The 15,889-nt window shown below is 33.3% G+C and overlaps 1 protein-coding gene across 6 annotated transcripts; it reads right to left on the reverse strand.

Annotated features, from left to right (window-relative positions):
- Positions 1-9,862: 9,862 nt before the first annotated feature.
- On the reverse strand, positions 9,863-15,889 carry LOC116013999 (increased DNA methylation 2-like). Of its 6 annotated transcripts, none has more exons than XM_031254230.1 (5): positions 15,431-15,889; positions 13,777-13,924; positions 11,821-11,949; positions 10,510-11,390; positions 9,863-10,314 (listed from the first exon to the last, which is right to left on the reverse strand). In XM_031254230.1, exons 4-5 carry the CDS (start codon positions 11,381-11,383, stop codon positions 10,070-10,072), a joined length of 1,119 nt encoding a protein of 372 aa, XP_031110090.1. In that variant the 5' UTR covers positions 11,384-11,390; positions 11,821-11,949; positions 13,777-13,924; positions 15,431-15,889; the 3' UTR covers positions 9,863-10,069. The 6 variants fall into 6 exon arrangements, with proteins under 6 accessions (XP_031110090.1, XP_031110016.1, XP_031109872.1 ...); XM_031254156.1 differs by having other exon boundaries at positions 11,821-11,970; XM_031254012.1 differs by having other exon boundaries at positions 13,773-13,924.

Consider the following 15,889-nt stretch of genomic DNA (forward strand, 5'->3'; position numbering starts at 1 on the left):
TATGTATGTATATATATATATATATATATATATATATATATATATATATATATATATATAGCTTCCTGTGCGGTTGTGCGGTTACGTACCTTAAGTACACAAACCACACCCCTTAAGCTAAAAATACAAACTACATACCTAAAGTTTTTAAATCGTTCAGCTTCAGTACACAAACTACACACCTTAAGCACACAAACAAAACACTTTAAGAACACAACCCACACACCTAAAGTTTTCAAATGGCGCACCTTAAGTTTCAACATTGACGTACCTTAAGCATACAAATCACGCATCTTAAGAAGGAAAACAACGCACTTTAAGAAGGAAAACCATGCACCTAAAACTTTAGGTTGACGCACCTTAAGTTTCAACACTGATGCACCTTAAGCACACAAACCATGCACCTTAAGAAGGAAAACTACGTATCTTAAGAAGAAAAATCACGCACTTAAGCTTCAAGTTGACACACCTTAAGTTTCAACAACTACTCACATTAAGCACACAATCAACACACCTTAAGCACAAAAATCATGCCCTTAAGAAGGAAAATTACTCACTTTAAATTTGACCTAGATGCAAAAATTACCAAATTGCCACCGCGTTTTTATTTTTAAATTTTGTTAGTCTTGGATGTTGATTTAAGTAAGATCAATGGTTCATATTTAATCGCACAACCGCACAGAAACTATATATATGGTAGGGTATGAGTTAGTGTTTGCTATCGTCATGATTGGGGATGAGGGAGTTGCTTTAGGACGCATAGTGTGGTGCATTGTTAGTCGTTAAACAATAGTTGCGTTTTGTGTATTGGAGTGCATATTTTAGAGGTCTGGTGTTAGTGCTATGCATTGCTTAGTGTAGTGGTGCACATTGTGACTTGTCGAGTTGTGCATTGTTGTAGCCTTGTAGGGTGTTTGGTGCATTAGTTTTGTTGGCTATTGCTATTTGGGTCGTCGGTGGGAGGGGTAGGGGGTATGAGTGTTGTGTAGTGTCAGGTGTGGTGTTATGCATTGTAAGGTATGTTGTTGTGCGTTGTTTTACAGTTATTGTTGCACTAGTCTTGATGGGTACATCTGTTTGTGTCGTAATGGTGGGAGGGGAAGTGGTGTAATGGGGAGGTGGGAACTGTTGTGCATTAGAAGATGTGGTGTTGTGCATTGTAAGGTGTTGCACTGTGCATTAGTGTATGGTTCTTGGTGCATCGATGTATGCTTAGGCGTGGATTGTGTTTGGGTGGGGGTTTCATGGTGGTTGAATGTAGATTTTGTACATTCATGTTGGATAAATTGCACACAATCTAGATTATGTGCATTCGCATGGTAGATTCTGTGCATTTGTGAAGGAGGATGCTTAATGTATTTCCAACGAGTATTAAATCAGGTGTACATATTTTATCGGATAAAGTCATGCACTTAAAGTTTTGAAGTTATGCACTTAAAGTTTTGAAGTTATGCACTTTACATTTCGAAATGACACACATTAAGTTTCAAAGTGATGCACCTTAAGTTTCGAAGTGATGCACCATAAGTTTTGACCTGATGCACCATAAGCATATGAATACTTTATAGAGAGTCGTGCCACTCTTTCGTTGACATTTCTTATAATATAGTAATTACTCCGTAATATACACTAAATCTAGAAACTTTATGTGCAGCGTGAATGCAAGTTGGAATTGTGGCCATCTTTTTGTGCTAAGAGGTTTGTACATTATGTGTAAAATGTTGTATATTGTATCTTGTGCATTTAGAATTACCATCATGTTAAGTTACACCATTATCCATCATTATTACAAGTGTTAATAATCAATTGCACATTTCATTGATTTCCCATGCATAACAGCATAAGGCCATAATTGAAATATAATAAACATTTATATATGAGAAAATAATAAAAATATTTTTATGTTTTGTAATTTTATAAGCTAAAAATATATAGTGTAATTAAATCATAGAAAAATAGATATGGTAATAATAATAAATACATATTATATTTTACTCATATAGCCTTAATTGATGTGTCGGAGAGGAAAGTGTTGGTTGATAAATATTGAAGTAACGCAACGTAATTGAGTAAGTCACGAGTTTAACATGACATGTGACACGCAAACACTAGTAATAAGCTCAAAGTCGTTAGTTGATGCGTGCGAGGAATTAAAAAAATAAAGAGAGAGAGAAAAGATTGAAGGAGTAAAGAAATGCTACCAATGAATTTTTGGGCAATAAACTTTTCTCTTTGCAAGTTGCCAAAGAGACAGAGAGACAGGGGGCAATAAACTTTTCTCTTTGCAAGTGGTCGGAGAGAGAGCGAAGGGAGTGTTTGTTGATAAATATTGGGGTAACGAATGTCACGAGTTTAACATGAAGTGTGACGCATAACATGAAATAAGCTTATGAATACGTTATGGGGGAGTTAATACCCAATATAGTCCTCGACTATAGTCGTTTTACTCAATTTAGTCATAAATGGCTTTTTGTGCTCAATTTAGTCATCGACTATGATGGTTTTACACAATTTAGTCCTTTGTTAAAAATTCTGGAGTTTATTACTGAAATGGTCCCTCGACTATTGCAAAATTACCAATTTGGTCCTCGACAATTTTTCGTGCCCAATTAAGTCCCTCGACTTTGAAAATTGTAACCAATTTGGTCCTCTGTTTATTTTGCCGTTAAACATCCGTTAAAATCGGGACCAAATTGATAATTTTGTTATAATCAAGGGACTAAATTGGTAATTTTGCTATAGTCAAGGAACCATTTTAGTGAAAAATTAATCACCAATTTGGTCCCTTGACTATAGAAAATTTATCAATATGGTCCCTTAACTATAACAAAATTACTAATTTGGTCCCTATTTAACGGATGTTTAACGGCAAAATAAACGGATGACCAAATTGGTTAAAATTTTCATATTCGAGGAACTTAATTGGGCACGAAAAATTGTTGAGGACCAAATTGGTAATTTCACAATAGTCGAGGGACCATTTCGATAATAAGCTCAAAATTCTGTTAGTGGACGGTTAGAAATAGGGTCATAATGGTAATTTCTCATCCTTCATTTGGGATGATTCATTCTTCTTCCCCTTATTAAGATCCACGCATAAATGTAAATCTTCGTACCCAAATATTTATTTATTTAGGGTTGAAGTTGATTTGGGTACGAAGATTTGCATTTCTGCGTAGATCTTAATAAGGGAAGAAGAATGAATCATCCTAAATGGGATGAAAGATGAGAAATTACCATTAGAATCCTATTTCTAACACTAAACTAACTGAATTTTTAACAAAGGAGTAAATTGTCGAAAATCATCAAAGCCGATGACTAAATTGAACACAAAAAGTCATTTAAGACTAAATTGAACAAAAAATGTCATTTAAGACTAAATTAAGTAAAACCACTATAGTCGTGGACTATATTGGGTATTAACTCCTTTATGGAGAATCGTTCTACTCTTTTGTTGACATTTCATTTAATATAGTAATTACTTCGAAATACATACTAAATCTAAAAAAAATTATGTGCAGTGTGAATGCAAGTTGGAATTGCGGCCAATCTCTTTGTGCCATCCAAGAGGTTTGTACATTATGTGCAAAATGTTGTACATTGTATCTTGTACATATGAAATTACCATCATGTTAAGTTACACAATTAACCATCATTATTACAAGTGTTAATAATTAATTACACTTTTGGTCCTGTGATTATTGGGGTCGTGTTAATTTCAATACACGACTTTAAAAACTAACAATTTAGTCCCATAACTATGCAATTTTTAACACATTTAGTCCACCCGGCCAAATCACCGACCAAATCTCTCCGGAAAAGTGTAAACCTTTTCAAATTATTTATTCATGGGGGCATTTTGGTCTTTTGCTCTTCATCTGTTCTTCTTCTCCATGGTTAACATCTGATTGCTTGAAGCCACCATGAAATCCAGCACTGTCCTCGGCCGATGGGGTGCCCGGAGTACTCCCTCGGCCTCTCATGTCAGCAGTAGATACCGTCCGGTTACCGCCGTCGTTGTAATCCCCTTATTTAAACTTAAATCTATTTAAACTTAATGACGGTGGTTGCCGACGGAGGAAGCAAACTTAATCCCCTTATTTAAACTTAAATCTATTTTTTCAAATAAAAAATTAATCCTCTGCAGTTAGGCAAAGATGAGTTCAAGAAATTTGACAAGCTGGGTTTGTTTTTGTTGAAATCTGTGTGCAAAGCAAACTTAATCCCCTTATTAATCCTCGGTCGTCGTTGCAAGAAAGGCGGAGAAGAACGAAGAAGGGAGGAAACAAAGATGTAGAGCCTGAAAAGACCAAAATGCCCCCATGAATAAATAATTTAAAAAAAGTTTACGCTTTTCCGGTGAGATTTGGCCGGTGGACTAAATGTGTTAAAAATTGCATAGTTACGGGACTAAATTGTTAGTTTTTAAAGTTGTGTACTGAAATTAACACGAAACCAATAGTTACAAGACCAAAAGTGTAATTAATTCAAGTGTTAATAATCAATTCCAAATTGCATTGATGATTTCCCATAAGGCCAAATTTATACATTTATATATGGAAAAATAATAAAAATATTTTTATGTTTTGTAATTTTATAATTTAAAATATATAGTGTAATTAAATCATACAAAAATATATATGGTAATAATAATAAATACATACTCCGTATTATATTTTACTCAAATAGCCCTAAACGCTGAGTCAGAGTAGAGAACGTTGGTTGATAAATATTGAAGTAGCGTAACGTAATTAGGTATGTCGCGAGTTTAACATGAAATTTAACACGCAAACATTGAATAAGCATATGAATACTTTATAGAGAGTCTTGCGACTCTTTTGTTGACATTTCTTTTAATATAGTAATTACTCCGTAATATATACTAAATCTAAAATCTTTATGTGCAGTGTGAATGCAAGTTGGAATTGTAGCAATCTTTCTGTGCTAAGAGGTTTGTACATTATGTGTAAAATGTTGTACATTGTATCTTGTGCATATGAGAATTACCTTCATGTTACGTTAAACCATTAAGTATCATTATTACAAGTGTTAATAATCAATTGCACATTGCATTTATTTCCCATAAGGCCAAAATTGAAATATACGGAGTAATAAACATTTATACATTTTTTATATGGGAAAGTAATAAAAATATTTTTATGTTTTGTAATTTTATAATCTAAAAATATATAGTGTAATTAAATCATAGAAAAATAAATATGGCAATAATAATAAATACATATTATATTTTACTTATAGAGCCTTAAATGCTGAGTGTGAGAGAAGAGAGTTGATTGATAAATATTGAAGTAACGTGACATAATTAAGTATGTCACGGGTTTAACATGAAATGTGACACACAAATATGGAATAAGCATATGAATACTTTATGGAGAGTCGTGTCACTCTTTTGTTGACATTTAATTTCTTTTAATATAATAACTAATATCTTCACACATTTAATTTATTTTAATATAGTAACTAATATCTTTGCACGTGCGTTGCACGGTATTGTTGTTATAATATTTAAGAATATTTGGATTGATATACAATTATATAAATTATAATATCGAATATTATATTGTACAATTGATGAAATTGGTCGGATTGATTATGTTTTCACCTGGGAGCATCCCCTCACCAGAATTCATATATATATATATATATATATATATATATATATATATATATATATATATATATATATATATATGATCAAATGCGAAACATTGTTTAGGTAAAAAAAAAAAAAGGTTTGATCTCATTTGTTGATCAAATTCAAATTCAAAAAAAACAAATAGTCTACAATGAATATAATTTTTAAAAAAAAATACGGTAACATTGTGGTAAATAACTTGAAGTTAGTTCAAATGGTCTTTGTCTTCGAGTGCAATTTTTTTCTTTGTTAGAGTGCACATTTTTCTTCTTCGAGTGCATATTTTCTCTTCTTCAAGTGCATAAATATTTGTCTCAAAACATAGTTGTGCCTTCAAGTGCATGATTATGGCTAGTGTTTATTATGCCTTTTGTCTTCTTTGCAATAATGTATAACTAAATTCCTAATGAAATTTGTGTAATTTACGAATGATTTGTTTGGGTGATTGCTTCAATAACACTTAAATTGAATAACTCTTTTTTATTTTTGTAGCATAATTGCATTGATTTCGCATCTTTGTGCCTTCAAGTGCAGAATTTTAACCTTTGAGTGTATATTTTTGTGCCTTCAAGTGCATGTTTATGGGCAGTGTTTATTATGTTTTTTTTTGTCTTTCTTTGCAATAATGTATAACTAAATTTCTAATGAAATTTGTGTAATTTACAAATGATTTGTATGGGTAATTGCTTCAATAACACTTAAATTGAATAAATCCATTTTTTTATAGCATAATTACTTCAATTTCGCATCTTTGTGCTCTCAAGTGCATAATTATGGCCTTCGAATGCACTTTTTTTTTTTTTTTTGTCTTCAAATGCATATTTTTGTTCCTTCGAGTGCACCGTTTTGTATAGAATTTATTTTTAAAGAATCATTAATCAATTCATTCGCATTTTTGCACGGGAGACCCTATTTGCACCTGATCCATAAAACACACACACACACACACACACATATAGGCGCGCTCAGGTGAGAACGAATGCCCAAGAAAAAATTGATAACCAATACATATTATATTTTACTCATATAGCTTTAAACGCTAAGTGAGAAAGGAAAATATAATGTTGGTTGATAAATATTGAAGTAACATAATGTAATTGAGTATGTCACAAGTTTAACATGAAATGTGACACGTAATCATTGAATACGCATATGAATACTTTATGGAGAGTTGTATCACTCTTTCGTTGACATTTCTTTTCATATAATAATTACTCCGTAATACATACTAAATCTAAAAACTTGATGGGTAGTGTGAATGCAAGTTGAAATTGTAGCCATCTTTTTGTGCTAAGATGTTTGTATATTATGTGTAAAATGTTGTACACTGTATCTCGTGCATATCGAATTACCATCATGTTGAGTTACACCATTACCAATCATTATTATAAGTGTTAATAATCAATTGCACATTGCATTGATTTCCATGCGTAAGGCCAAAATTGAAATATATTAAACTTTGTAAAATCGATAGTCTAAATACTTGGTCTAAAAACGATAGTCTAAATAAATATTACTTTTGGTTTGAATTTTTCTAAGTATTCTTAATTCTCTTTTGAGTAACATTGTCATTGTCTTCATCTTCACTATTTGTCCTCTTCGTTTTTGTTGGTAGTGCTATTTGCAATTGGGTTACTGTTGGTAGCAAATATGACAATGTCATGCAATGAGATTATGATGTAGGAAGCAATGAATTTCTCTTGTTGTGTATATGACTAGATCTTAGTTGTACCATGAACTCTTGATCTTGCATACTGCATACGCATGTTGATATTTTGCAGTGGTAGTTTGTTCCCCTACATATCTCATGTGAAAGTATTGAATAAAATATTAATATTTATTATATTTGTATAAGTTCATGAGTAGTACCTCTTATTCTATTTTCATAACTTATTTACTTGATAGTAACAACAATAACTCTGCAGGTAGTTCGAATATTGATGTGACAACGTCATACAATGAGAATTGAGATTATAATGTAGGAAACTATTTATTTTCCCTTAGGCGTTTTGCTCGGGCTATAGTTCAACCATTATTGTTGAATAAATTATTGTGGATAAAGAAATCCCTAGTTTAAGGAATAAGATTATATAAAGTAGTACTGTCAAAATGGGCCGAAGCCCGCGAGCCGGCCCGCACCCGCCCCGCGGTGGGGCGGGTTAGGGTCATGAAAAGTTAGGCCCGCGAAATTGACCCGCAAGTTAGGGTCATGAAAACGCGGGCCTAACAAGGCAGGCCGAAATTGACCCGCAATCTGCGCGGCCCGCGGGCCAAACACTAATATATATATATATATATATATATATATATATATATATATATATATATATATATATATATACACTAGTATTTGTACGCGCGATGCGCGAAAGTTCATGTCCAATATTAAAACATTAATAAATATAAATAATTAAAATTTTTATTTCTAATTATATATACAAATATAGTATAGGTATTTTATACACACATATATGATTTACCATGCATAGAAATTTAATTAAAATATAATCAACCACTAAATTAATTATATAATGATTTTACTAAAATGATAATTAAGGAATAGAAAAATGATATGATAGATATAGGTGTATGATAATAATGATGGAGTTAAAAACTAACGGTGTAAGGGTAGTTTTGTATAATAACAATGTAGTAGGGACAATTTTGTCTAATAACATTGCAGTGTATCAACATTTAAAGTACACTGAACCATCCATTTAATTTAGAGCAAATACTAATTTTGATCCCACGAGTATTAGTAAAATGACAGTTTTGATCCACATGTTTAATTCCTACCAATTTTCATCAACGACTATTGTTTTATTACCAATTTTCATCCACAACTATTGTTTTATTACCAATTTTCATCCACAACTATTGTTTTAGTGCCAAAATTCAGCACACCGGTCACCCCTCCGTTTAAGATGTGTCAAAATATGAAATTATTAAGGGTATTTTCGTCCTTTTTAAATTAAGATCCTAATTTGAGCACGAAAAAAAGAAATTTAAGCTCTAAGATCAATCACAATTCACAGTTCTCCTCCTCAAATTAAGGTAGGATGAGAAGATGAACTACGAATTGGGATCGATCTTAGGATTTAAATCTCATTATTTATGCTCAAATTGGAATCTTAAATTGAAAAGGACGAAAATACACTTAAGATTTCGGAACGTCTTAAAACGAATGAGTGACCGACGTGGTGAATTTTGACACTAAAACAATAGTCATGGATTTAAACCCTAAGATCGATCTAAAATGAAAGGCCTAAGATCGATTTAAATAGTCATGGGTAAATCCATGACTATCGTTCCAAAATCTAAAATTTTTGCACTAAAACAATAGTCATGAGATTTAAACAGTCAAAGGCCTATCATTACCGTGATCCATGACTATCGTTCATGGATTTCGGAAATCTAAAATTTCGGCATGGGTAAATTTTCGTATGGGTCAATCTATAATAATTTGACCGTAATTTTTTTCCCATCATAGGCCTATTTTTTTTTTTTTTGACTCTTATTAGTATATAATAGATATTATTATTTTGTGTCTGTGTATAAATACCTGTGAAAGGAATGAGAATAATTAAAAAATAAATTAAAAAAATCAATTTACACCTTTTATCTTAAAAATTGCCACATTTAGCAAAAGTATAAAAAAAAAGGTTCAATACAAGTCATACATGCAATAACTTTCATTATTTAGATGAAGAGTTAATTTCATTTTTGGTACTAGATTAATAGGTGACAGTTTACTTTTAGTTCTTTTTTATTAGAACATGCTTTTATATTAGAATATCCGCTTTTGGTCCTAGTATTATTGTGACGTGGCCATTTTTTGTCCTTTATCAATAAAACAGTTTAAATATAGTTAAATACAAGAACATTTTGGTCTTCAATTATTGATGTTTTGAAAAAAATAAACATAAAAAATATAGCGATTCAACATACTTTGTATAAAAAAGATTTAAATGTCTTTGTATTTAACGATATTTTAACGATTTTATTGATGAATGACTAAAAATGATCATGTCACAATAATACTATGACCAAATGATGATGTTCTAATAAAAAAAGTTAAAAGTGGATTGTCACCTATAAATCTAGGACAAAAAAATGGAATTAACTCTTTAGATTAACTTAATTAGCTAACTCACATTACAAAATGGAACAAAACAATTCCAATAAATAATTTTTAATCAAAGGCCATTTATATGCAATAAAAAAATTTCATTATCACTACAAATTTATAATAACATAATCTTCCAAGGGCTACACTGACGAGTATAACACTAATACAAGATTTGATGAGGATACATCCACCAAGAGATGATGCCATGCTACTCAAGATAAACTACCATACTAGATTCCAACTTTAATTTACATCAATTACCTTACCTTACCTCGTACTAGCTCTCAGTTTTGCTCCGCTTTCATAACAATTCCTTCAAGAATTGCATCCGTACCAAAATTACCAGTAAACTGTTGAGGATTTACGGGACCTGGAAGCTTGAAAGATATCGAGAAATGGCCCGATGGACAAAGTTTTTGAGATTGCATCTCAAATACTTGAGAGTGCTTTTTAACAATTTTTTCACCTTTGGTTGTCACTCCGTTTATTATCACGGTGCCATCGTCCTCAACTTCACAGCTAAATTCACCTGCAATTTTAGTTAAATATAAGCGAGAAAACAATATATTTAAAAGGTAACTGTCCTTCTTGAGAAAATTAAGAGTATAGACGAGATGTATAACATAAACAATTATATATGCCGCTTTTAACTTTATGAATGAATCAAGGAACTGAACCTATCATGCATGCAATACCAAGTAATTGACAAGGTTTCAGTGCTTACTTTCATCTCTTTTTACTCCGGGAAGTGAAACACGGAATAAGTAAGAGTCCTCAGATTCTCCAATATCTACGAGTCCTAAAACCGGTCCTATTTGCCCATTTGCTGCACTTCCAGTTATCGAGTACCCCCCTATGGTGGAAGCAACAATGTCTCTCCACTCTTCATTAGAAGGGGGAGTTGGAAGGACAAGCATAGCACGGTCCAAGTTCTCAGAATTGGTGTTTGATGGTGATGGAGCGGGAAAAGTGCATGCTAAAGGATTAGCACTGTTTAAGGGACCAACCAAAGTTCTATCAAGTTGCACGTTACTTTCACCTCTAGTCAATCCATTATGATCATGTGTCTCACCAGCAGGAAATGGAAGCGACCCCTCACGGTATCCATCCAAGAGCAAATGTTGTAGACCGGTAAGCTTTTTGAACTTTTCCAAGTACCCAGCACTAACGTAGTTCACATCAGGGTCATTGATGAATGCGATGTTTTCAATAACATTATGCCCATCACGTAGACGTAGGGGATGCAAGTGAGGTGGAAAAAGATCATTCAGTTGGCGATAAGTTGCAACAGAGCCTGGCACTGGAGTAGGGAGAAGTCCATTGAAGAACTGGTAAAATAAAGGTAGTGGCAGAATAACAGATTGGTCTGCCTTTCTAAGTACATAGTAATAGAGTCTCTCCAATTCAGCAGTCCTGAAGCACGTGCCAGCAAGTTGATCGGAAGAATAAAGCTGAAGGCCTTCAGCAATCCTTCGCAGAGCAGACTTCTTAGGCCTTTCATCCTTGAGATCAGGTCCAAAGTAGATACCCATGATCAAGTATAGAAGAAAGATCTGATCTTCTGTTGGTACAAATTTTCTGGAAGATACATTGTCCATAGTTGATCTGACAAGATGAGGAGACTAAGTTAATCTCATCCTATAGAAAACAGAAACGTAGTAATCACAGGTAGGCCTTGCACTAAAATTGTCAAAAGTTTTCACTCAAAATTCAACAAATTTGATGCCCAAGTGTTGGAGTGTATGTGGGGATTGATTATTAAGTGGTCATTATGAAATGGACCTCCACTGATGTTCAAATTGTGGTTTTTTTTTGTCAATGTAGTTTATTCTGAGCAGTTACTCTGAACTTTTCAACTTTGATGGGGTTGTTCAATTGTTCTGATCATATGTTCCTTGTTTATAAAGTGGAATTATCAACTTTCAATTTGATCAGGTTCAAAGTAGATACCCGGAGACATGAATAAATAAAATTCTTACATCAAATGGACTACTAAAAGGAAAAAACAAACACTGAAAGAGTAAAGAAATGCTACCAGTGAGTCAATGGGTTTCTGGAATTTTGGGTAATAAGCTTTTCTCTTTGCAAGTGGAGGCTGTGGAGCAGCAGAGGGGAGCGTTGGTTGACAAACGCTATGGAGTGACGTAATTGAGTAAGTCACGAGCTAAGATGCAACCAAAGAAACCTTGTTGATAAATGATAGATGAGCCCATAATCAATCACAGCACTGCTAATCTTCTTAACTAATGATTATATTTCACTTACACAAAATGTATTTTAATAGAAAGAGTGTAATCTTATTAGAAATTCAATTAAAATGAAAAACTCAAAAAGCACTACTAGAATTATTGGCAGTGCATCACTTGAGATCATTAGAGCAGGTAGATCAGGCCAAACAGATGCTAGGTATGTTTCTTCCAACCTAAATTGGTCATGAACAAGGATTCTAGATTGGGTACAGCATCCTAAGGTGGGAAATAAATTTATCCCAAAGGTGAAATGGTAACCAAGAGCTAAACGAAGTTACAAACTGCACAAATACTAAGAATAAATATATCTAATAACAGATGCTCTAGCTAATGGAAAGTCCTTTTCATGGCAAAAACCTAGGTCATCAGATTTGTGTCTACAAGTCTAAAAAGTCCAATCTATTGTCAAACCTACAGAGCTTTCCAGACAACTGATGAAAAGCAACAGAAGACAAAAAAGATAGAATGTCATAACTATAGGCCCTTTCTTCAGTTAGTATCTCTGCTACTAGTCCTTCGATCAAGCATTTTGAAGACTCCAAATTAAAGATCAAAAGATCAAGAAAATAACAGGCTAAGAGCATTATTGTGCAGAAATTAACTTAAGAATGAGTCCTTGAAATGTCTAAGTGCCATTCTAGGAATTTCACCAAGAAGAGTGTTATGGATTCTACCTATTGGAAAATAAGCTCCATTAACCAACAGTCTACGTAAGCTTAATCAATCCACAAGAAAAAAGCTACCAGAAAAAGAAATAAACTGCAAAACCCTCTGACTACTTAAAAGCCAGACACTCCTATTCTGAAAATCTACCAAAAAAACATATGGCATACTCAACGACATGCAACCTCATAAACCACAGGAATTGATTTAAAAACTCAAAATCTGTATTCCATCTACATTTCTCTTAATCTGACAAACATGAGGCACTCAACAAACCTTTATTATCTCATAAAACCCGTTTTGGGCTTTGTGTTGATTAAAAAAAACACTTTTGTGTACCTTAGCACATATTCAGATCTCAATTAGAAGATCTTAGGTGGGTTTGACTTATCTTTTATATAGAAGATATTCACTGTCCTATTCCAAACACTAGGCAGCCAGTTTGACTAAAGTCTGAACGATAACATTACAAGGATTTTTAGTGTGAAGTTATGGGAGACAACTTTTCAAGGTCATTTAATAACTTCAAGAAAATTAGCAGCATTAAGTTCCAATTCGGTTTGATGCATCCTTTATTGCTGAATAGAAATTAAAGTAGTGTATGCAATATAATAAAAATTGATGGTGTAACATGTTATACATTTAGCTCAAGGAAGTGCGACAGGAAGAGAAAAGACAGAATCAGTGGGCAGGATAGCGGATAGATTGAACCAGTCAATGACATGGTAGAGAAACAAATCTAAGGGAGTACAGGGAAGTTATAATGTGCAAAGCTCAAGGCAGTTTATCATACAAGACAAATGTGTTGCTTTTGATAGAGAGCATTAACAGCATACTACTCTCTAGTGAAGTTGACAACTCCACCAACTCACCCCCATAAAAAAATAATACTCCGTAAATAAATAAAAATAAAAAAGAGGAAGAAAAGAAGAAAGATGAAAAGATGCCGATAAACAAAGGAAAGCCAACTCATAATAGAATAAAAAGGTTACGGCAATCAAACAGGATTATGTTATTTACTGCTTTCCAAAACAAAACATGATAAGAAGATAAGCTACAAATTTGCATGACATACTTACTGTCTCCCTTGCAAGAGGTTCAGGATTTTGTAGACCTTGGGGTTGCTTAGACAAATCAGTATTACAGAAATTTGCAACAGCACTAAACAAATGCTTCACTCTGTCTAGGTACTGCAAAATGGTCTCCAAATGTCAGAACACTTCATGCCTGTAAAAAAACTAATTCACATTATTGAGTTACCACCTAAGCAAAAAAGAAATTCAGTCTATAGCGTCATTAGCGTGAGAGTTGATGAAAAAAGATTATTGTTTGTTCCCATTCATAGTGCCTAGTAAAACTATATCTGCCCAACCTTGACATTTACTAGCAAACAATAGAATTATACAATGCACATAGAATGGTCATAAGGGGATCAATTAATTGGACGTGCAATGATTTTTCAGCACATACCAAATGGAAACCAAAGGAGTATACAAACTCGATGAATTTCGCCACACTTAGAAACAGGTATGAACTGACAAACACTTGGGCTATGGTTTACGAGTGCGTTTATGTCTCCATTAAATAATAAGATCCAGTGCAAGCATGCACACAGTATGTGCTTTACCAGATTATACATTAATGTGGTTTTATATGTTTTGGTGTTTTGTTGTGAGCAGAAGGAAAATCTTACAAATAATATTCATAAATCTATATAGCAAATAACTAATGTTTTCATATTTGTATTAACTTCAGAGCCAATTGCTAATCTATTTCACTGAGCACACAGCAGCAGTTAAATGACACATTTCAATGCATTTGAGGAAAGAATACCTGCTGATTGCTTTTTATCTATATTTTTAAAACTATTATCATTTTGGAAATTAATGGTTTGAATACATTTTAGAAAGCTAGCAGCCAAGAATTATAATTGTAACGACAACTATGCATGTTCGTCCTTACTTGGCACCATAGTATGACATGATAATTTATAATAACACATCGTGTTTAGAATCACTTAAGAAGTCTGCACCCAAACTACATTCCTCACAACAGAATGCATTACAATAAAAAAGATGGTTTCAGAAAAACTAACAAAACTGCTATGTTCATATAAGATATTATCTGAAAGCAAATTTATTGACACACATCACTCAAGCTTCCCATTTTATTCAGACTAGACCTCTAAACAGAACCCTGTACTTTGTAGCAATTAGGTAACAAAAGTTGCTATGATTGTGAAGTTGGTATATCAGATTAAGTGCTCACTGCCTGCACCAAATGAGTTTGCAAAGCTTCCATGCCAAATTGTAGCAGCAGATAGAACTTCCCAATGTGATGCATATTGTTCAGTTGTTGAAGGAAATTCCATGTTAAAAGGGTAATGTTTACAGTTTCAATAGATTTATTGAAGAGAAGCAGGCAAAAGAGGGATAAAGAAAAGCATTATACCCTAGACCACACAGTAATGCCTTTGGCCATTTTATACAAAATAACAGACTGAAACTATTCAAACAATTGCAATTGAGCAACAAGTTACCCAGTTCATGCATTTACTTCTCCTCTGTGTTGAGAAGTTTGAATGCCAAGAGCATAATCCCAATTACTATAAATATTATTCGGCAAAGCGATTAAGAAAAAGGGTATCTCCGTATACATATGATTTCTTATTCGAATACACATATATGTATATCTTGAGCGAGCGAGAGAGAGGGAGGGAGATAGAGATTATACCTTTCAAGAAAGAAAGTGAGAGAGGAGATAAATATTTTTAAGCTTCAACAATGCGCATCTGCTTGATTGATTGATTAAGCCTACTACTTGAATTTGCTTCTTCCTTTTCTCCAACCGATCAAACCTCAACCCAATTTCTTTTGGTTCAACTGGTATTTTATAAAATTTTAATTTTTGCCGGCATGTGTTTGGAGTGTTGTGTGAGAACTGAGAAGAAAGATAATTGGCATTTGGAAGAGATTATTGGTGGAAAGAAATTGAGGAATAGAAGAGTTCTGCTTCTCCATGCCCAGCAAACGCAAACTTAAGTTTCCAGACAGCGGCACCAAACTACAAAAGCGAGGGTGCTTTTGACTCGTTGACCGCCAAGTGCACTACTGTTGGACACCTGGACGACCTCACCAGCCTTCCCTTGGATGGGAATTGGGAGGTAGGCGATTCATCAACAGGCTAGGGATT

Source organism: Ipomoea triloba, chromosome 1 (assembly GCF_003576645.1).
Source record: "Ipomoea triloba cultivar NCNSP0323 chromosome 1, ASM357664v1".
Lineage (NCBI taxonomy): Eukaryota > Viridiplantae > Streptophyta > Magnoliopsida > Solanales > Convolvulaceae > Ipomoea > Ipomoea triloba.